The sequence below is a fragment of the Hemitrygon akajei genome, chromosome 2 (genome assembly GCF_048418815.1).
Source record: "Hemitrygon akajei chromosome 2, sHemAka1.3, whole genome shotgun sequence".
Lineage (NCBI taxonomy): Eukaryota > Metazoa > Chordata > Chondrichthyes > Myliobatiformes > Dasyatidae > Hemitrygon > Hemitrygon akajei.
This window is the reverse complement of record NC_133125.1, coordinates 173480669-173502371: the sequence shown is the minus strand read 5'-3', so window position 1 is coordinate 173502371 and position 21703 is coordinate 173480669. Positions and strand designations below refer to the sequence as shown.

General features: G+C 50.2%; 1 protein-coding gene across 4 annotated transcripts in view; it reads left to right on the top strand.

Annotated features, from left to right (window-relative positions):
• Nucleotides 1–20824, top strand: part of LOC140718646 (pre-B-cell leukemia transcription factor 2-like) — a 50597-nt gene extending 29773 nt beyond the window's left edge. Inside the window, exons 3-9 of one of the 4 annotated variants that reach the window (XM_073032682.1) lie at nucleotides 2782–3026; nucleotides 3919–4109; nucleotides 7765–7900; nucleotides 9199–9247; nucleotides 13758–13846; nucleotides 14485–14568; nucleotides 16356–20824. In XM_073032682.1, coding sequence (XP_072888783.1) covers nucleotides 2782–3026; nucleotides 3919–4109; nucleotides 7765–7900; nucleotides 9199–9247; nucleotides 13758–13846; nucleotides 14485–14568; nucleotides 16356–16448 — 887 coding nt within the window. In that variant the 3' untranslated portion in view covers nucleotides 16449–20824. Of the gene's footprint in view, nucleotides 1–2781; nucleotides 3027–3918; nucleotides 4110–7764; nucleotides 7916–9198; nucleotides 9356–13757; nucleotides 13847–14484; nucleotides 14569–16355 lie in introns of all 4 variants that reach the window. The other 3 variants (XM_073032674.1, XM_073032678.1, XM_073032664.1) reach the window with 3 other exon arrangements.
• Nucleotides 20825–21703: the final 879 nt, after the last annotated feature.

Genomic DNA, 21703 nt, shown 5'->3' with positions numbered 1-21703 from the left:
GCCACCTGGCCTGCTGAGATCCTCCAACATTTTGTGTGTGTTGCTCGGATTTCCAGCACCTGCAGATTTTCTCTTGTTTGTGATCTGAGTGTGTGTGCGATTGTTTTGTGTGTGAGAGAGAGCACAGTAGTGTGTTTGTGAGAGGGTGCAATTTCGTGTGTGACAGAGAACGGGAGAGCACAATAGTGTGTTTGTGTGTGAGAGAGAGAGAGTCCATTTGTGTGTGTGTGACCGATACTAGGGATGGGGGAGTGTGTGTGAATCCGTAGGACTGAGGTGCGGGGCGAAGATGGGGGTAGGAGGAGGAGGAGCTGCCTGCCTCCTTTCGGCCGCCGTCCCCAGTTCCCCTCCCCGCTGCGGACATTCCTGTGGCGGCTGCTCCCCGACCCTCCCCCCACTCCGCGGGACGGCGAGGGAAGGAGGTCATTGCTAGGTTGTCGCCATGGCGACAGTTCTGGAGTGAAGCAGTGCGGGGCCGGCCTTCCCCATTGCATTGTACCTGGGCGCTGCGGCGGCACCATGGGCCTCGCTCCGCTGCCTCGGCCCCTCCCCGCCCCGTCCCGTCCCGTCCTCCGGCAACGGTTCCTACCCCCTCCCAGAGCTGGGCAGGCCTCCATTCCGAGGCCCCAGCTCCCGACCACTCGAGGTTGGGGCAGCGGATAAATCTTCTTCCCCCGTAAAAATGTCCAACCACTCCTCCTACCTGAAAGGGGAGGGGAGGCGGTCACTTCTGGAGGTTGTTGAAGGACAGGGGCACAGTCTCGGTAGAGGCACAGGCCGAACCCATGTGGAGGGTTAGGGAGTGCGGATGGAGCTGCGGCACCAAGGGGGTCTAGAAGACATAAAGACTTCTCAACCCTACCACTACTTCCTGTGGGGATTACCGGGAGGGAATATGAAGGTGGTCGGAAGTCTGCACCATCCCATAGGTGTATGGTTGAGGGGGGGGGGGGGGTTGATTCAAAAGGCCACTTCGTCCTCGCCTTCCCCACCTGCATCTGTTGCCTTTCTCCCAGCTTCACTCGGAACCTGCTCTCTATCACTCTCACCCCCCCCCACCTTCAACTACCGAACCTCCCCTTTTCTTGCCCACCCCCACCTCACTTTTCCCATCCTCACCAATTCTGCCCTAATCCTGCCCTCCCCACTGCCCCTTCTTGTTCCCATCTCCCCTTGTCCTCACCTCCCTGTCCTTGCCTCCATTCATTCTCCCCACCTCCCCCATTCTCACCTTCCTCCAACCTTACCTCCCCACCTCCCCATCAGTTCCCCTTTACTTGCATTATCCCCATGTCAAGCCCTCCGTGCCCAACCTCACCACCCCCACCATTCCCTTGTCACCTCCACTTCCCTGTGTTCCCCAGTTCCTTTCATCCTCAACCACCCCATCTCCCACTCATCTACCCATCCTTGCCCTCCCCAGTTTTGTCACCCCCTCCTTCTCACGTCCCCTAATCCCCTTTTACTCATCTGCCTCATCCCAGCCTGCACCCCTGTGCCCGTGGGGCCATGACCAATTGGATGCTGGTCCAGTTCCATGGGTGATCCTCTGAGCCTCCTCGTTGCAGAACAAAGGTATGCCACCGATGAGGCCATGTGCCTTCTGGCCCTTTTGATGCTGCTTTACCGGCTGGCCATTGCCAACCTTTAAATGCTTTGGTCCTCTTCATCGCTGATCCTGGGGTTTGCCATGCACTGATCAGCTGCCACTTATCTATTATCGTGGCCGAGAACTTACCGAGCAAAGGGTACGGAGAGCAGGGAAGTAGTGTGTAACTCCAATAATCTGGCTCAGCTCTCTCCGGACTACAAAAGTGCCAGGCTGGTCGGTTTTCCAGACTGTTGGATTTGTCTCCTCTTTATACCCAGATAGCTTTTTATTTCACTTTTAACAATTTACACAGTAGGATATTAGACTTTCTAGTGAACATTGTGAGTTTAGAGGGAGCAGGGAACACACTGGTACTCTGAACCTTCTCTCCGGTTGCAAACCACCCCATGATCCTTGTTCCTCAGTTGTGGATTCCGAAACTCTGTCCAGTCGGCATCCTGGACCCTGGCCTCTATCCCACTCCGTATGCTCTCTGCATCACAGCCGGGTGTGGCAATTCCAGCATCCAGGAGCACTGAAGACTGTAGAGAGCTATGGACACAGCCTAGCCCATCACGAGCACAACCTCCCCCCCCCACCATTGACAACATGAATGTGACAGCAATCACCAGGGATCCCCACTATCCAGGTTGTGTGCTCTTCACCACCTCCAGACAGGAGGTTCAGAAGCCTGGACCCATACCTAGAGGTTCAAGAACAGCTACCTTCCTGCAACCAAAAGGTTCATGAAATGAGCCTCACAGACCTCACTGTAACTTAGCAACAAAACACTACGGACCACCACATGAATTACTGTGAACCCCCCTCCCCCACTGTCTTTTGGGTATAACAGGATGCAGAATAAAGTGTAAAAGCTACAGAGGAAGTGCGGTGCGGGTAAATAATAAGGTGGAAGATGGTGAGGTAGATTGTGAGATGGAGGGTCTATGTTATCTTACAAGATACTTGGTACTTGTGCACTGGACCATAAATTTGATTTGGGACATGTGGAGTTTTGGAGTGATGGAATATCCTGATTCCCTTGTAATACACGAGATGTCCTGCTCTTAAAGCACGGCGTCACTGTGGACACCGACGGCTCGGATGGTTATGCCTGGGGCGGGGAGTTGCAAGGTGGGGGACGGGGGTTCCTGACGGGGATGACCTGACCCAGCTGCTGCCCATTGCAGGCTTGAGCATCCGAAGCAGCCAGGAGGAGGAGCCCGTGGACCCACAGCTGATGCGGTTGGACAACATGCTGCTGGCGGAGGGCGTGGCTGGCCCCGAGAAGGGCGGGGGCTCAGCGGCGGCCGCAGCGGCAGCGGCTGCCTCCGGCGGGGTCTCCCCTGACAACTCCATCGAGCACTCTGACTACCGGGCCAAGTTGGCCCAGATCCGGCAGATCTACCACACGGAGCTGGAGAAATATGAGCAGGTAGCGGGGGAGGGGGCTCTGGGATCGCGAGGGGGGGTGGGGGCTGTCCGCTGGGGTGGGGAACTGTGCAGAGGGTTAAGTTGGGTTACTGGGCTTCACTGTGAAATACCATTGCCCGGGTCATTGCAAAATCTTATGATGGTGACTGGAAGTGCACTTGTTAAAAGAACAAAGCTTTGTTCGTGCCACCCTGTCCCACATTCCTAGGGCAGAGACCACACAGGTTAGACGCAGCAAGAAGCTCCCTCTACACCGTCCTGTCTCATGCAGTATTGACTATATTCAGGGTGAACTTTTCTCACAGTGTCATACCTCACACTCCCAGGGCAGGGACAGAGTGAAGTCACCTCCACGCCATTTCATCACACACTGCTGGGACAAGGGACAATACAGCGTTGACACAGTAAAGCTTCTTCTTACACTATTGGCAATAATACTTTGAAATGTGAAGGAGATGAAATGAAGCCTTCTTGTCTTCATTCTGTGCCTTCATGGTTCTGTACTCTGGGTGAGAGCTTGAGATTATTTATGGCTTTCGTTGTCTTCTCTCTGTCCTCTCCGTTCTTGTCTCTCTCACTCTCCCCCTTTCATTTTTGTTTTCTCTCTCTCCTCTTTCTCTTCCATCCACCCTTTTCCTGTTCTCCCTCCTCACTCTACACGCTTTGTGCCTTTGACTCTCTCTCTCTTGCACAACCCCCCTCTTTCTACTTGTTGTCCTATGAAGATTCCCCCTTCCTTTCTGGGGATCTGCGCCGTGTTAGTCAGGGGGTGTTTGAAACTCTTTCTCTCCCCCTCCCCACCACCACCTCAGCCCTGACTTTCCTGGGCTGCGCACTAGCTTGTAGCACAGGCCACTCCTCCTGACTGTCCACTGGCTTTTGTCCACACGTAGGCCTGCAACGAATTTACCACGCATGTGATGAACCTCCTTCGGGAACAGAGTCGGACACGGCCGATCTCTCCCAAGGAGATCGAGAGGATGGTCGGGATCATCCATCGGAAGTTTAGCTCCATCCAGATGCAGCTAAAGCAGAGCACATGCGAGGCGGTCATGATCCTGAGGTCAAGGTTCCTCGACGCCAGGTCAGTGGCAGGGGAATCAGATGGGGGGAGGGGGGCTTGTTGGGGTTGTGGGGAGTTTGAACTGCTAGGGTCCTGAAAGCAGACTGGGGTAGCCCAGAATAGATGCACATGCCCGCAGGTGCTTTAAATTTGGAGCAACATCTGAAACATTTGAGAACTCTGCAGGTCAGGCAGCATCTGAGGAGTTTCTTCAGATACATGAAGTGTAAAAAAAAAAGCAAGAGTGGATATCAGACCACTGGAAAATTATGCTGGAGAGGTAGTAATGGGGGGAAAAGGAAATGGCAGACGAACTGGACAAGTATTTTGCATCAGTCTTCACTGTGAAAGACACTGGTAGTATGCTGGAAGTTCCACAAGTCAGGGGTCATGAGTGTGTGATGTTACCATTAGAAAAGAGAAGGTTCTTGGGAAACTGAAAGGTCTGAAGATAGATAAAACACATGGACCAGATGGTGTACACCCCAGGGTTCTGAAAGAGGTGGCTGAAGAGATTGTGGAGGCATCTCTGAGTTTCTCCAGCATATTGTGCTTATAGACCAGTTAGTCTGACCTTGGTAGTTTGGAAGATGTTGGAGTCGATTGTTAAGGATTTGGTTTTAGGGTACTGGGAGGTACATGATAAAATAGGCCATAGTCAGCATGGTTACTTCAAGGGAAAATCATACCTGATGAATCTGTTGGAATTCTTTGAAGAAATAACAAGCAGGATAGACAAAGGAGAATCAGTTGATGTTGTGAACTTGGATCTCCAGAAGGCCTTTGACAAGGTGCCACACCTGAGGTTGCTTAACAAGCTACGAGCCCGTGGTATTACAGGGAAGATTCTAGCATGGATAAAGCAGAGGCTGACTGGCAGGAGGAAAAGAGTGGGAATAAAGGGAGCCTTTTCTGGTTGACCACTGCTGTTCCACAGAGGTCTATATTGGGACTGATTCTTTTTACATTATATTGTTAATGATTTGAATACTGGAATTAATGGCTTTGTTGCAAATTTGCAGACAATTTGAAGGTAAGTGGAGGGACAGGTAGGCTTCAGAAGGACTTGGACAGATTAAGAGAAAGGGCAAAGATGTGGCAGATGGAATACAGTGTTGGGACGTATATGGCCATGCACTCTGGTAGAAGAAATAAAGGGGTTGACTATTTTCTAAATGCACAGAAAATGCAAAACAATGAGGAGCAAAGGGACTTGGGCGTCTTTGCGCAGGATTCCCTAAAGGTTAATTTGCAGATTGAGTTTGATGACAAAGGCAAATGTGATGTTAGCATTTATTTCAAGAGGACTAGAATATAAAAGGATGTAATGTTGAGGCTTTATAAAGTACTGGTTAGGCCTCACTTGGAGTACTGTGAGCAGTTTTGGATCCCTTGGAATGGATGTGCTGAAACTGGAGAGGGTTCAAAGGAGGTTCCTGAAAATGATTCCAGTTTTGAACAGCTGGTCACATGAAGACAGTTTGCTGGCTGTAGGCCTGTATTCACTAGAATTCACTAGAATTCAGAAGAATGAGGGGTGACCTCATTGAAACCTACCAAATGGTAAAAGGCTTTGATAGACTGGATGTGGAGAGGATGTTTCCTATGGTGGGAGTGTCTAAGACCAGAGGACTCTGTCTCAAAATAGAGGGGTGTCCTTTTAGATCTGAGATGAGGACGAATTTCTTTAGCCAGAGAGTGGTGAATCTGTGGAATTCATTGCCGATAGGCAGCTGTGAAGGCCAAGTCTTTATGTATATTTAAGGCAGATTCTTGATTGGTCAAGGCATGATGGGATATGGGGAGAAGGCAGGAGATTGGGGCTGAGAGGAAAAATGGATCAGCCATAATGAAATAACGGAGCAGACTCGATGAGTCAAATGGCCTAATTCTACTCCTGTGCCTTATGGTTTTAATTAAATGGACTGTAGGCATTTTTGGTTGCGACCCCGTCTCTGGAGTCCCACAGTGGGGTGAATGTGCTGCCCTTTTCCACCAGTGGTAATACAATGCACCTTTTAAAAAAAATGTCCTTTCTGAAATCACATATTAATAATGCAACAGTACCCTGACTTTCCATGATAGCCCTCCAAAACAGTGTGCTTCCCTCACAGTTATTGTCCGATTCTTCTCTGTGATTTAGTATGTTTCAGTATTCCCTGAGCTTACTGAGTCGATCTCCAGATGATTTGTCACTTTCTGGCATACGATGATGAAACTTCTGTGCCAAATGCTGCCTGGCTTGTTAATCCTATGGCCCCTGATTATCCCGGTTGGGTGCCCGATCCAGAATTAGTCTTCAAGTCAAGTCAAGTTTATTGTCATTTTGACCATAAACTGCTGGTACAGTACTCACTAAAAATGAAACAACGTTCCTCCAGGAGTTAGAGAAGTGCCAATCAGCGTGATCAGTCTGTGACTCTGAGTGCATGAAAGGCTCCCCCGCTTGGGGAGAAGCTCTGCAGGTCTTCAAGCTCATGGTTGTGTTGGAGGGTGGGGCACAGTATATTCTATGGTGTGTGTAGCCGGAACCAGTGGCAATCAAGGGCCTGAGGGTTGTTTTGAGACGAAAATCACCAGTGCACTGTGGACAGGGATAGAAAGCAATGTGGACCAGTATCTAAAACAGTTAAGAAGTCAGAAGTGTCATCAAGCATTACTGCACAGAAGCAGGCAGGCCCTTTGGCCCACACAGTCCACACCATCCTCTTTTACTACCAAGCCCCATGTACCCACTCCTGGATCAACTAGAGTAGACTAACCAGACTGAACAACAAACAATCCGCTGGAGGAATTCAGCTGGTTGAGAAGCATCTGTGAGGGAGAGAGGAATTGCCAATGTTTCGGGTGGAGATCTTGCATGAGGGATGGGAGCGGAGAGGAGAGATTGCTGGTTTCGGGAGGAGAGGGGAAGGACTGGGAGAGGAGCACAAGTTGATTGGTGGAATGATGAGGGCTGAGGGTTAAGGTGATGGGCAGCTTGAGGAAGTTGGGGGGGGTTAGAGTTGGATGCAATAGCAGGTGGATGATGGGTGGAGGCAGGCAAAGCGGGGAGAAGATAACATGAGAGGCAGATGGAGTGAAGAGTGCAGCGGTAATGTTGCTGTGGAGGCTGATCAGAGTGAGACAAAACTCCAAGGGAGATTAGACAAACAATGGCCAGCTTTCCTGTGGAAGATTAAGGGGTATATTTGATTAATTCGTTTTGGAGAATTAAGGTTGGGGGAAGCCTAGGGTCTGGGCCCTTGGGAAACTCTGTACAGCTGGTGGAGGGGATACAAGAGGGATGAAATTAGTACCACAAACAGTAACACATGCTGGATTTCCAGCTTGTTTTAGATTCATGCTGGATCCAGTGGCTCTTTGCTTCCACCAGCAGGACTGTCTCAAACAAGGGAATCTTGTTTTTAAACTAGTATCAATTAAAACCATGCGTGTAGTAATTTCTTTTGGCAGAGGGCAGTGAATTTCTGTCCCCGGCGTGTTGTGCAGGAGGAATCACTGGTGGGGGCAGATGAAGTACTGAAGTGAGGGGTGGAGGATCTAGTGGAATTGAGATCTGGAATAGATGCGCCAGATCATACTGAACAGCAAGGCAAGCTAGATGGGCTGAGTGGCCTTCCTATCTGACACAGTCTGAGCCCACAGGAGTAACCTCCAAACCTTACTTCCACAGGAGAAAGCGGCGCAACTTCAGCAAGCAGGCCACGGAAATCTTGAATGAGTACTTCTACTCCCACCTCAGTAACCCGTACCCCAGTGAGGAGGCCAAGGAGGAACTGGCTAAGAAGTGTGGCATCACTGTGTCGCAGGTCAGTGTATCCCAGGTTAGGCCCGTTTCAGCTTCTCTGGGTATACGGTGTGAGTGTCCTGCTGGTGGGCCAGCCATAAGAGAGGATTTTAGGCCACGCTAGGGTCTGTTGGTCTCATGTGGTGTTCAGACGTTCCCTGCTCTGGGACAAGGGGAGGTGCATCAAAATGATCAGTGCTGGGTCAAGTGGTGGCCACTGCAAGAAGGGATTGACAGAGCTAGCAGCTGTAGAGTTAGAACAAGATTGGGGAGGAAACACAGGTACTCCTTTCCTCAAATAGCTGGTAGGATGTGGTGAGGAGGGATGCAAGCATTTTGTTTGGTCTGTGGGGTAGCGGGTGAGGTTGTTGAGTAACATATACCCAGCAGAAAGGACATCAGGCTGGGGAAATGGTTGCGTGCTAGTTTCTGTTTTATTGCCCCTATTTCGCACAGCTTAGATGGAGGCTATTCAGTCCATCAAGTCTGTGCCAGCTTGTCAGGCATTCTCATCCCTCTCCCCAGTTATTCCCTTATCAACTCCCCCAGATTCTACCGCTCACCCCACCCTAGGGGCAGATTACAGCAGCCTATTAACCTACAGACTCACATGTCACTGGGGATGTGGGAGGAACCTGGAGTATTCACTACGTGGGTCACAGGCAGAATAGAGACTCACACAGATGGCGCTGGGCAAGAGGGCACTTGGGTGGGGGAGGAGGGAGGTGAAATTCAGTGGGGGTACTGGGGAGATGGTGCACCAGGAAGGGCTGTCCGTGGGACGAGAAAGGGGAGAGGTTGGGTTTGGACCAGAGGTGAGGGTCTGAGAGCCGCAGTATCTAATATCCAGGGGTTCGGGGCAGCGGAATACGGAGAGTAAAAGGAAGGCCTGAAAATGGGAGGGGAGAAAGGAAAGGGTTACTTTGTCTGGCAGGAGTCGATGAGGGAACCTCAGGGAGGTGGGTAGGGTAGAAGCCTACCCAAAGTTTTCAATAGCTTCCTGTTGAGCCTCAGCCCCGTGGTTTCAGAGCGCTGCGGGGGGTGCGGGGGGTGGAAATGGGGTGGCTGAGGTCAGTGCAAACCTCTGGGGCTGCAGTGGTTGCTGCAGCTCCGAGATAAGTCCAGGGTCCAGCCTCACCCCTCCTTCCTAGTATCTCCTCTTTCTCTTTCTCCTTACCATCCCCTTCCTCTCTGTCTCCAGCTTCTCACCCCCTCCACCGTGCTCCCTCACCCTCCACCTCGCACCCCTCCCCACTCTACCTACTGCTCTTTACCCAACCCCCTTCGCTGCTCTGTCTGACCTCGTGTCTTTCCCTGCAGGTGTCCAACTGGTTTGGAAACAAGCGCATTCGATATAAGAAGAACATTGGTAAGTTCCAGGAGGAGGCTAACATTTACGCTGTTAAGACCGCCGTCAATGCGACTGCTGCCTCTCAGAACAGTCAAGCAAACTCGCCCACCACTCCCACCTCCGCAGGTAGGCTGCTAACTGAGCAACATCTCCTCTGCACTGATTGGCTCTGTCATTGGGGAGGGGTGGGGCAAAAATTAAAAGGACAACCCGATTGGTTTAAGGCAAGAAAGAATTCCTCCCGCAGTATCTTTAACCGTACCTGCCGGTCTGTGTGTGCTTTTCTGGTATTTCTGAGGTTTGATGTTTGTTTCCTTGCTGCAAGTATTTCCTGCTGTTTCTCTTGTGGGATGTGGCTTGCTGGTACTCTGGGGCTTGGTTCTGTGGCCTCTGGGATATGTTACTCTGCTACCTGTCTCACTTGCAATGCTATTCCCTTATTCCTGACCCCTGGGGGTGGTGCTGGGGTAGTTCTCTCTGCTTCTAACTGGCCCAGTGAATGCAGGAGGGACTGCACATTGTTGTCCCACCCCAGACAATGAGTTCCTGAAGCAGCTGAGTCATTGGTTGAGAGGTCTCCCCTTGCACCTCAACCTTTCGCTGAAATGCATGTTTGCCTCCCCACCCACCCTCACTCTACCTCAGGGGTTCTCAACCTTTGTTTATCCATGGACCCCTACCATTAACGGAGGGATCTGTGGACCCCAGGTTGGAAATCCCTGTTCTACACATTGTTTCCCCTTTATTCCCATTATCACTCTCCTCATTCCATCATTCTCCCTACCATTCCACCAAATATACTCTACCCCTTCACCCCCTTACTCTCCCCTTATTCTCCCAGACTGGTTCCCTCCCTCTCCATATCATTCCCTTCCCATTCCCACACTCATGCATTCTTGTTCATGCTCTATATCTCTCCCATTCTCCGTCGAGCTCACTCTGTATGATTTCTGTATATCTGCTCCTCTCGCTCCCTTGATCCCCGCTTTAGCCTCTCCTGCTCGCTTGCTCGCTCCCCCAGGTTCTCTCTCTTGCCCATGCACTCTCTGGCGCGCTCTCTGGCTGTCTCACAATCTCTTCCAGCCTGCGGTGAACAGAATCCCCACTGTGGACCTGCCAACGCTCAACACTGTACAGTGTGGCTTCACTGACCAGTGGCCAGTGGTTACTATTTAACCACAGGGCATCACACATCCATCTTGGCTTTGCTGAGTGTGCATGTGGTAGGGTGATGTTATGTAGTGATCCAGAGGTGGGGGTGGAATCCTAGATGGTTAATGTTATTTGCTTTAACATCCTGGCGAGTGAGCGGCACAGTGGGTAGAGCCACTGCCTCACAGCTCCAGAGATCCGGGTTCGATCCTGACCTCGAACACCGTCTGCACATTCTGTGACCGCGTGGGTTTCCCCCTGCTGCTCCGGTTTCTTCCCACATACCAAGGATAGATTAATTGGCCACTGTAGATTTGATGAGCGTGTAATTGGTTGGTAGTACTGGTGGTATGCAAATGTGTGGAGAATGAAGGAATTACTGTAAATGGGTGATTGATGGTCAGCATGGATTCAGTGGACTGAAGGGCCTGTTTCCATACTATATTGCTATAGGACTGTAAGGCAGACTATGCAGGTTCTGCTGGGAATTGATCTCTACTGGGACTGTTCAGTCCTGTTCCCAGGCCAACCAAATGTCCTCCCACCTGCTCCCCTGGTTCTTGTCCAGGATTTGTGTCCGGATATGAGCAGTGATTTTCCAGTTGGGAGATCTGTGTTCCAGTCATCTGTTTGCTGAGATCCCAAGGATTCTCAATAGAGCGGATGTGGGGAAAATCTGAAACTTCTCAATGTACAAGAACGTATACATGGTGTAACGAAAATCTTGCATACAGCAGCATCACGGGCACTTAATAGTTTAAAAGCAAGGTGTTACCCATTTCAGGGAAAAAATAGAGCGATCATTTTCTTTGAGAGTCCTCAGCAGCCTTCCCCAGAGGGTGGTAGAAACAATCTTTGAATATTTTTTATAACAGAGCTGGACAGATTCTTAATGAACCGAGAGGTGAAATGTTTGGTGTTAGGTGGGAACATCAAGCTGATGTTACAGTCTGATCGGCTGTGGATTAAATAATGATGAGTCAGGCTCGAGGGGCCCAGTGGCCTACCCCTGCTGCTATGGTCCTCAAAGGGCTGGAATGACCTTTCTTTCAGTCACACTTCTGACCATGGGTTGCCAGGGATCCAGGGTTCCCTCTGATGAAGAGGCCACCTCACGAGGACTGATTGAGCGGGTTGAGCCAGCATTTGATGGAGTTTAGAAGAACAAGAGGTGACTTGTTGATACACACTTGACTCTGGGGAGTCTGTAGTCGTCGGGTTATCTGGAGGATATACTGGCTTTGGAAAACGTGCTGAAAAAGTTTATTCAGGATTTGAGTGTATCAGCTCCAAGGAGAGGTTGCACGCACTTGGGTTGTTTTCTTTGGCGTGTTGGAGGATGAAAGGAGTTTATATAGTGGAAGGAATCTTTTCCCCCGGGTAGGAATGTCAATTACAGGAGGACATGCATTTGAGATGAGATGGGGTAGTTGAAAGGAGATATATCATGCAAGTTTTTTTAATCTAGAACCACTTCAGAATTTGGGGGTCGTTCACTTAAGAAGGAGTAATAATCAGAATCATGTTTATTATCACTTGCATATGTCGTGATCTTGGTTTTATGACAGCCATACAGTGCAATACATAAAAATAGGCTCTAAATTACAGCAGGAAAAGTTTGATTTTTAAAAATTTTAATAAGTACTTTTTGCTCTCTAAAGAGAGCAAAACTAGTGAGATGTTGTTCATGAGTTCATTGTCCGTTTAGGAACCTGGTGGTGGAAGAAGCTGTTCCTAAATTATTCCTTGATAATGTAATTATCAACAGAATGGTAAAGGTTTATTTTCAAGGTATTTAAAAAGGGTTGAGCAACAGAAAAAATGCTGGAGAAGCTCCGCAGGTCAGGCAGCATCAGTGGAGGAAAATAAGCAGTGAGCATTTGGAGCCAAGACCCTTCATCGAAACGTTGGCTGTTTATTCTCCTCCATGGATGCTGCCTGGCCTACAGAGACTTCCAGCATTTTGTGTGTGTTGCTCTGAATTTCCAGCATCTGCAGAATCTCTTGTGCCTATACCTTAAAAATAGTTGATGGTCTGTTGGTGCAGGGTGTTTTATTGCATTGTGAGGCTGACACACTACGCGGTTCTACGGTCCCATCAACGTCAGTTTGAATGCAACAGAGTATACTTTAGCTTAAAGAAGCTATGCTACCCCAAGATAAAATAACTTGTGCATTCACACATTTAATGAGTGGCAGCACTATTTCTGGTTTAATAGCTGGTTCTCAGCATTTCCCTGGTCTGGGGTCCACATTGGGGCTGCTGTGCTTGGAACTTGAACCTGCGGGAGGCTCTGGTCCAGTTGTCAGTCTTGCCTCCCAAAACCTCAGCCCGGTTTTCTGATTGACTGGGTGTCTACCTGCCGCTGCAGGAGGTGTAATCTGATTCTCACGATTGCAAGGACTTCACACCCCCCGTCTCACCCTACCATGACCTGGTTCCACCAACCTCAGACTCTCATTCTGCCTCCTGCCTTATGAACCCCGTTCCACTGATGTTTCTGCCAGTTAATTCCAGAAAATCCAGACAAACACTGAACACTGCATCACCGGTGGTTTGACAGTGCAAGAGATGGGAGTGAGGGGAGACCACTCAGCCCCTCAGGAGCTCCCAGCTCAAGGCCGCCCTGTGCTTCTCCCGCTCTCCTCCCCGCAGATTGCTTCAGCATGGGGGCTGGGGTGAGGTCCTTTTGCTCAGACCGGTGGTTGTTATCATTTTTTGAGCCACTACTACAGAATGAGTTTGGATCCTCGGCTAAAACTTACCCGTCTGTTCCGTTGGCTGCTCCAACTGCCTCTCCGGTTGAAATTCCACCAAAGTAACCAGCAATTGGTCAGTGTACAAATTGTGCCCTCACGGTAACAGTCCTTGTGTGACCCTGGCACGCTCCTGTGCACGTCTTCTTGCCCTTGACGTCATCAGTAAGCAGTACGTGCTCCAGAGACCCTGGGTTAATTGGCCAGTGTGGGATGACAGGTGGGAGCTGGGGGTGGGGGTGTTGGCCGTGAATGTGAGGGGATAAAATGGGAGCTGTGTAAGTGCATGATTGATGGTCAACAAGGACTGGGTGGCTCTGTGTGTATCGGTCTGCCTTTGCCTTTGTGTCCCTTGCGCCTGGAGCCACTTCTCCCTGTGTACACTTGTCCATGGTACCACAGTGACAGGATCCTCATTTCACTGAGAATTACTCTGGGATTGAACAGCTGGTGCTTTGCTCTTGTTGCAGAAGCTGGTGGGTAGGGAGGGGAAGGGGGTACTTACTGAAAATGGGGTTATTGCTGCAATATTCTGTCACTGGCTGCTCCAGCCCCGTGCCCTATGGAGACCTGCCGCTGACCTCGAGTGCTCTCGTTCTCTCCTTCTCCCCCTCTCCAGGTTCCTCTGGCTCGTTCAATCTGTCTGCTTCCGGAGACATGTTCATGGGGATGCAGGGGTTAAATGGAGACTCCTACCCAGGGGCACAGGTCAGTAACTCGCAGCCTCACCCCGTGAGCTCTCGCGAATCATGGGTGGGGCTGCTCCGCTGGGGTGGGGGAAGGAGTGTGGTCTGCAGCAGATGTCACCTGTGATTATCAGCCTCTCATGTTTGTCCCATCTCCCTCCCTCAGCACTACCTCGCTCTCGATCGCACCCCCATCCAACCCTTAGTCTGTCCTTCCTAATCACGATTGTCCTCCCCCATCTTCTATCATCCTTACTATCCCTGATCATACCTGTTCCTTCCATCTCTCTCCCTCCCACCCCAATTCCTTCCCTCCCCCTTGTGGCAACCCATCCACTCCCAGGTGTGAGCCTCCTGCAACCTTCTGCCAGAGCACCCTGGGGTGGAAGCTCTGAGGGTGAGACACGGAGGAGCGGAACCATTTCACCATGGTGCTGTCGCCCGAACCTTCTGCCCACTCTACCCACCAGATTCCCAGTCTGACTGCAAGACAGAGGGGAGGGAGCGGGCTGAATGGCCTGTGAAAAGAAGACGAGGCCCCATCTGATGCTGGGCTACTGAAGGGGTGGCAGTGGAGGTTTGTGGGGTTGGGAATGTGGGGGTGAAAAGGAGGGAGGACTCTTGGGGTGACACTCATGGTTTAGTCTTCCCTCCCTGCAGGTGGAGACCCTCCATCACTCCCTCAACCAGCCCTATGGGGAAGGACTGGCCGCCAACCAGATGTACAGCCCACGGGACGTGAGGGTAGGTCATAGGGATTTGGGGGAAGGGTGACGGAACGGTGGAGGGGAGGTCGGGTCGGTGATTGGGGGTGCAGCACAGAGGTGGATCCCTGAGTTTGGATGAGAGTCACCAGCACCTCCGTGTCTCGCCCACCCATAGCCTGGTGTGAGCTCAGTGGGGTGGGGGAGGGGGGTGCTGTTGGTGGAAGGTCTGGGTGTCAGGATGTACAGGGGTGTGAGGGACAGTGACTGGGTGATGTTGGATGAAGGAAGGTTATTTTAGGATGAACCGTTGGTTGGAGGAACAGTTGGAAGGAATAAGGAGGTGGGCAATGTGGAGAGAGGGAATTCCATCGATGAGGGAGTGAGAGAGCGACAAAGGTGGGGGGAACTCGAGAAATGGAAGGAGGAAACTTAGGAGATGAGGGGAAAAAATCGGAGAAGCTCTCTAAGTCCGGATATCTGGAGGGTTCCTGTTCTGACTGGGCTACCATCTCCCAGTTGGGTCACAGGACCAAAACCCTCAACTGCACAGAATAATCCCATAGGCCCTGATTTAAAGAATTCTGCTTCCTACAAGCCCATGGCTCCTCAATGTACACCCCACAGTTCACCGTCACCCTGGCGTGTCCAGAAGACAATAAGAAATAGGAGCATAATTAGGCCCTTCAACCCATCGAGTCTCCTCTGCCATTCCATTATGGCTGATCCCAGATCCCACTCGACCCCATACACCTGCCTTCTCACCATATCATTTGATACCGTGAATAATACCAAAAGATGCCTGACTAATGTCCTTGTGACCTACTGTGGATCTTGCTATTCCATTAGATCGCCCATAGGGCAACAGGGACATGGGCTACAGAGAGGTGCCTGGTGGGTGTGCAGGATACAGTGCGAGTTACAAGGCACCAGGTTTGGGATCACCCCCAGCCCTTACTCTGGGTTCCTGATGCCACTGGCATGAGCATTAGGTGATCTTGTTCTTGCCCTGAAGAATATTATTGCTAACACTGTGTGAGCTACTAGTGAGGCTACAGCTGGAGCATGGGTCCCTGCCCATTACGCCCATGAGAGCATTAGAGCTGGGACTGAGGAGAAAGGGAAAGGCTACTCCCTTTGAGCCAAAGAGATCGGCCCAAGGGGACACATTCAGAAGCCAGGAAATGGTGCAGAGTTCAGGGCAGATTTCCCATTGGGAGAGACCAACGTTTTCTTTGCAATGGATGGTTGGAAAAGGGTTGAGACCTCGGTAGGTGGTGGAGAAGATGGCATCCTGGGGGGAAGGGGTGGCTTGAAATGTAATCACCTTTGGGGCTTGGCTCAGGCCAAAGTGGGGCTTGTAGTTTGGTCAGGAGTGGGATTGGGATTTGGTAAGGGGTTGGCGTTTTGCTTTGCTCAGAGGTTGGATTTGCAGTTTAGTCAGCACTGGTTTTTAGGGTTTGGTCAGAGTTTGTGATTCGTAGTTTAGTTAGGGATTGGGTTTAGGGTTTGTCCCGGGGTTGGATTGGGGATTGGCCAGGAGTTTTGTTTTGGGGTTTGATGAGGGTTTAATTTGGGGTTTGGACAGGGGTTGGTTCTTGGGGAGCTCATGGTTTAATCAGCAGGTTGGGTTTAAGTTTTTATCAGGAGTTGGACTGGGGTTTGGTCAGGCATTGGGGGTGGATTGGAGTTTGCCATTGATGGGATTTGGTCAGGGGTTGGGGGTCACCATTAATTCAGTGGTAGTGTTTGGAGTTTGGTCCCGCAAGCTTTGTGACCTCCCCCTGTGCTACCCAGGTTGTAACTCTGCTTCCGTTCTGACTCCAGGCTAATGGAGGCTGGCAGGATGCAGCCACCCCATCCTCTGTAACCTCTCCCACAGAAGGGCCTGGAAGTGTGCACTCTGATACCTCCAACTGATCTCCGAGAAACCGGGCCTTTCCCTGATCTGATGGGCTTGTCTCCAGCATTGACCAATAAGAAAGAAGAGGACAGAGGAGAGGATGATTTCAGACATTGGGGTGACCTTGATACTAACCTATCTCCTTGTGTGTTTCACTGTAAAACCTTGGACCTCAGTGTACAGAGGGTGGCAGGTGTTGGAGGAATAACCCCTAAAGAGGGATGTCACTCCCAGGATGGGCCACTTCACCACCACCCCTCCCACATTCCATCCTGTCCTGTCCCTACAAATGGTTGCTCATGACACACGGACCGTTGGTGGGGTCAACCCATCCCTCTGTTGTCCAGGAAGGCAACCATTCCACTGGGATGTGCAGTTACTCATGAGGTGTGTGGTTCTGTGGGATATAAGTGTGGGGCTTTGCAGATCGGAGGCACGCATGGGTGCACCTCACCTTGGCCTTTGTCTTTTCTGTTGGGGGAGGAGTTTGAGGGAAGGCTTTCTGTTGACCTGGCCCAGGTAGGACAGAGTCAATTTATGGTTGTCCCACACACAGTTTGTGTGGTGTGGTTGAACCTCTCAGCTCAAGTCTCCCCCTCCCCACTGTCCCCCTCTCTCTCCCTCTTGTTTTTCTTCCCTCACACTCTCGTCCTCACTGTGATCTCTCCTCTTACTGTCCCGCCACCCTCTCACCTTACCCCCTACACTCTTCCTCTCTTCAATGTACTCTTTCCTCTTGCCCATTCACTTTTTTTTCTCCACCTCTATCTCTCACTATCCTCACTCTCCACTGTTCTTTTACTCTTCTCTCTGTCTTTCCACCATGCTCCCTTGCCTGTCCCCCACTCCTCTCTCCCTCAACCCCTCTCTACCCCGCTACATTTTCTCTACTTCTCCCTCAGGGTGTATGTATGTGTGTGTTTTTATGTGGTGAGTTTTCTGTGTGCATACGTAATTTTTCTATGCATGTATGTGGTCTGGGTTTATCTGTGTGTGTCTGATCTGTGTTTTTCTGTGTGTGTGTGTGTGCTGCGTGTTTTTTCTGCCTGTATGAGTGTGTGCTATTTTTCAGTGTGGTGAGTGCGTGGTGTGATTGACATCCTCTGTATGCTCTCCATCATGGACAGTGTGGCATTGGTAGATGCTGGGAGATCAGCTTACAGGGAAAATTAGAGTGGAAGAGAGAAAAAGATAATGTTGCTCTATGAGCCAACGAGAGCTTGATGGGCTGAATGGCTTCCTGTGTTGGTCCAGACCTGCGACCTGCCAGCTGAATGATAGAGCCCCCCCACCCTCAGTCACACTCACACAGGCCAGAGATCTGGGAGCACCCCATGACCCTGGGCCTAGTGTGGGGTACTCACCTGAAGGAGAGACCGGGGCACCAGTTGTGCCCTGGCTGTTGCTGCCTGTCCCTGTCCAACTCACATCTGCCCAGGTTTCCTGGAGCTGCAACTGCCAGAAACAGTCAAAAAGAAGGTTGTTTCCTCAACCTGTATTGTTCATTGACTGCTCTCCTTCCTTGAGACCTGAGAATCAACCAATTGTCTACATAATCTGTAAGATTGACAGGAATGGCAGCCAGTGGTAGAGGCGGAGTGGGTGGCGCAGGCAAGTATGTAGGGTTAGTGCAGAGGTCCCACTGACTCTACCCCCAATATATCCTCTGGGCCTCGATTTCTCCACAGGTCCTGCTTGCCATTGGCACATTCTTGGGTTTCCCCCAGCTGCTCCAGTTTCCTCCCAAATCCCAAAGAGTAGGTTTAATGGAACCTGAAAATTGCCCCCAAGAGTGTGGGTGAGGGGTGGAATTGATGTAAATGCAGGGAGATTACCTGGCAGGGGAAACTTTTGGGGTGGTGGGGCCCAGGTGCTAGGACTGCTTCATGAGCTGGCAGTTTGATACGTCTGTTGCATTGGAAGCAGGTGTAGAGTTCTTGGAGAGGCCAAGAGAAATAGAAGAGGGGCAGAAATCCCTCAAGTGCTTGCGTCAGCTAAGCATGCATCATCTTAACCCGTTCCCCTCCCTCCCAATACCCTGCTTCCATTGAGGTCAACGTTACCAGATCTTCCATATTTCAAGAGAATTATTCCTACCTTCCAAAGTGGACATCACTCCTCTCTCCAAAGCCCCCCACCCTCCTCCCATCTGCTTGGTGTCACTGGTACAGCAACCCCCATGGTTTATTGAGGGGAATCCTCAGCCAATCTCTCCTCCTCTGAGGTGAACACTTTATACGTTTTTGCGTTTGGTGGGGTCGGGCGGGAGGGTGGTTTTGCGTTGTCGCGGGTTTCGGGGGAAGCGGGAAGAAGACCTCCTTTTCTCCAGGTCTATCTCTCTCAGTGTTTTAATACTTTTTTTCTTTTTGTCTGCCACGCATTGATGACTAGGGTTTTACAGTGACGTTTTTAACACTGCGAACTAGTCGTGCTAACTCGCGGGCACAGTGTATATACTGTAGAAAGAAGTATTTGTACATGATTAGCCAATCAAAAAAAAATAAAAAACGGCTTTATTACCTCATGCAAGCTCATATAAACCAATAGAATTACTACATGTTTTACCAGTTTTAGAGTGCTCACATACTACCTCTGACATTCACACTAGAACATTTTTTTGTTTATTTTTCTTTTCTTTGTAAAGTGGTTTTTGAAGTCAGCACAAAATTGCAGTGTGTAATGATTTTAAGTTGAAGGCGCTGACAAAAAAAAAAGATAATTTTGTCACGGTTTTCACGCATCCTGGGATATAGGCAGCGGCAGGCTGATTGTTACCTATTAAAATCTGTGAATCAGAGACCAGTTTTTTTTTCAAATTTTTCAAATCTTACTTGGAGGGTTTCTGAGCTCAAAGGGGAGAGGGGATGAAGATCAAAATAAGAGATGGATTTGAGTTATTTTTTGTTTGATCTTTTGTGTATCTGTTTTGGGGGAAATTGTCATTCCCCACCCCCGCTTTCACTCCATCCTGATAAGTGGTGCTAGAAAAGGCTGTGGCCTAGGCTGAGTGAGTGTGTCAGCTCTTGGGCCTCAGGCAACTTGCCTGTTGCTTCTGCCCCTTCAGGTTCCATGTGTGGCCTCCTGCTGTGTTCTTCTTCCACCCTCACAGGAGGGTAGGGACCAAGTGGAATTGTCTTTCAGGTTACCAGAGCACCAGGGTTTCTAAACGCACCATGGCAACCACCAACATCCAGAGGCACTGGCTGCAGCCAACTATCTCTGGAAAGCCACTATTGGTGCAACTATGCGATTGTTCCATGGGGGAGGGGGAAAGTGTGCGTCCGCCATAACATTTCCTGTTGCCTTCTGCATGTCCATGGAGAATGTCCACTTTGAACGTGTGGCTCTTAATTTTTGGGTGGGCAGGAGAGGAGGGAATAAGTGCTGAAAGTTGTACATCATTGTACACCATTGAGATGGTTCCCAAGAAATACAGAAGGGGAAAAATGCCCAGAGATAGTTACCCACACTCAAGACTTAGTTCCCACACCCTTCCTAAATCTATCTGTTCCACAGCAACTCCAGTCCAAGCCAAGCAAATGGCAGAGGGAGTCGCCAGTGGCAAAATAGCCGACTGAAAATACTGGCCCTTACACAGTAATACTGGCCCTCCTGTGCCACCCTGGGACTCGTGCCTTTCTTCCCCAGCCTAAAGAAGGTAAACCTGCTGGGGTGGGGATGTGGAGTTGTGAGTTATGAGATTTCCCTTGCCAGTTCTTAAACACCATAAAATGGCACAGTGCCCCTGATTGGATGGGAAGAGGCCCAACTTTGAACATTGCCTCAACTCAGGGGCCCTATCAGGTTAGATTTGAAATTCTGAATGGTTTCTGATTTTGAATTTCTATTATGTTTAGTTGATACTTCTTTTCCAACTGTTTCAATGTATTCTCTGTTATGCTTTACAAATGTGCACATTTTTTTTGTTAAGTAAAAGAGCGAAAGGAAAAAAAATGGCTGTGATGGGGAATGGGCTGTGGTTTTGGGTTTTTTTTTCCGTTTGAATGGTCATTGGCAGAGAGACAGAAGGGGGTACCTGTGGTGCAAGACAGATCCTGGCATCAGGGGTAGAGAGGTCCGTGGCATTCGTCCACCCCTACTCTGCCCTCCCCAACCCCTAGCCAGACTATCAACACCCCCACCCCCTCGCTCTCCATAGGCCCTGTCCCCAACACCTGCCCCAGTCTCTGGCTTGTGGGCTGAGGACTGACGGTGTCAAGGAGCCTTGAGCAAGAGGTTTGCCAAAAGTAAGTTTGGCTTCGTTTTTGTTTTGAGATGACGTTTTGTAAAGGGGTTTGCCGAGACCAGGAATGTCTCCTCCAGTGTTATGCTGCCATTCTGTGCTGCTAAGTTACCATGATTGCTTTCAATAAACTTTATTGTTCCATGCAAACCTTCTTCCCGTGTCTTGTTAAGGAGTTTCTCTCCTTCCCGGATACCCAAGTGTGGGTTAACTTCCTGGGACACCGCATAGGGTTACAGTGAAAGATTTTCAGTCAGCTGCTCCTGTCCTAACCAGCGAGTGAAGGGAAGTCATCTCTGTAAACATAAAAGAAAGCCATTTGGCCATTTGAGTCAATGCCAGCTCTCAGGGCAATCCATTCCCTGCCATCCCTTTTGCCCCAAACACCCATAAGTTCCCACTCTTCTTCTCCCACCCAGACTTTACCCTACCTACTTTCCACAGCGGCCATTTAACCGACCAATTTACCGCATTGTGTCCTGTCCTGATCTTCAATGTCCCACGGCTCTTCCCACCTTCCTCTGCTGATGCCTGCTCTTCTCTCTCATTGCTTGCAATTCCCACTTGCTCTCACTTATCCCCTTTGTTGTCATCCATCCACCCTCTCATTGTCCCAATTCCCTCTCCATTCAAATCTCCCTTCTTTAACACTGTCTATATGTTGACCCTTGACACCTCTGCTTGTTCCCTCCCTCTGATCTGACTCCTGCTCTCCCCTCCCAACCTATCTTCCCACCCTTTCATCTGTCTCTATCCTCCTCCCTTCTGCCATTAGCCCTCACGCTGTCACTGTAACCTCTTGTCCAGAGCACGTTGATCTTCTCAGTAACCTCTCACAGTTCCCTAACGCTGTACCTTTCTCTCTACCTTGACCCACCCCCACCTGTGCTCCAATTGGAGGCTATGAGCCCTTTACTCCTGGGCCAGGTTATGTTGTTTGAGGTTGGGGACCTTTCGATGGCCATGGGTGTTGAGGGAGAGGGGAATCTTATTTCACCATACTTTTTCAGGTTTTGGTACAAGCAATAT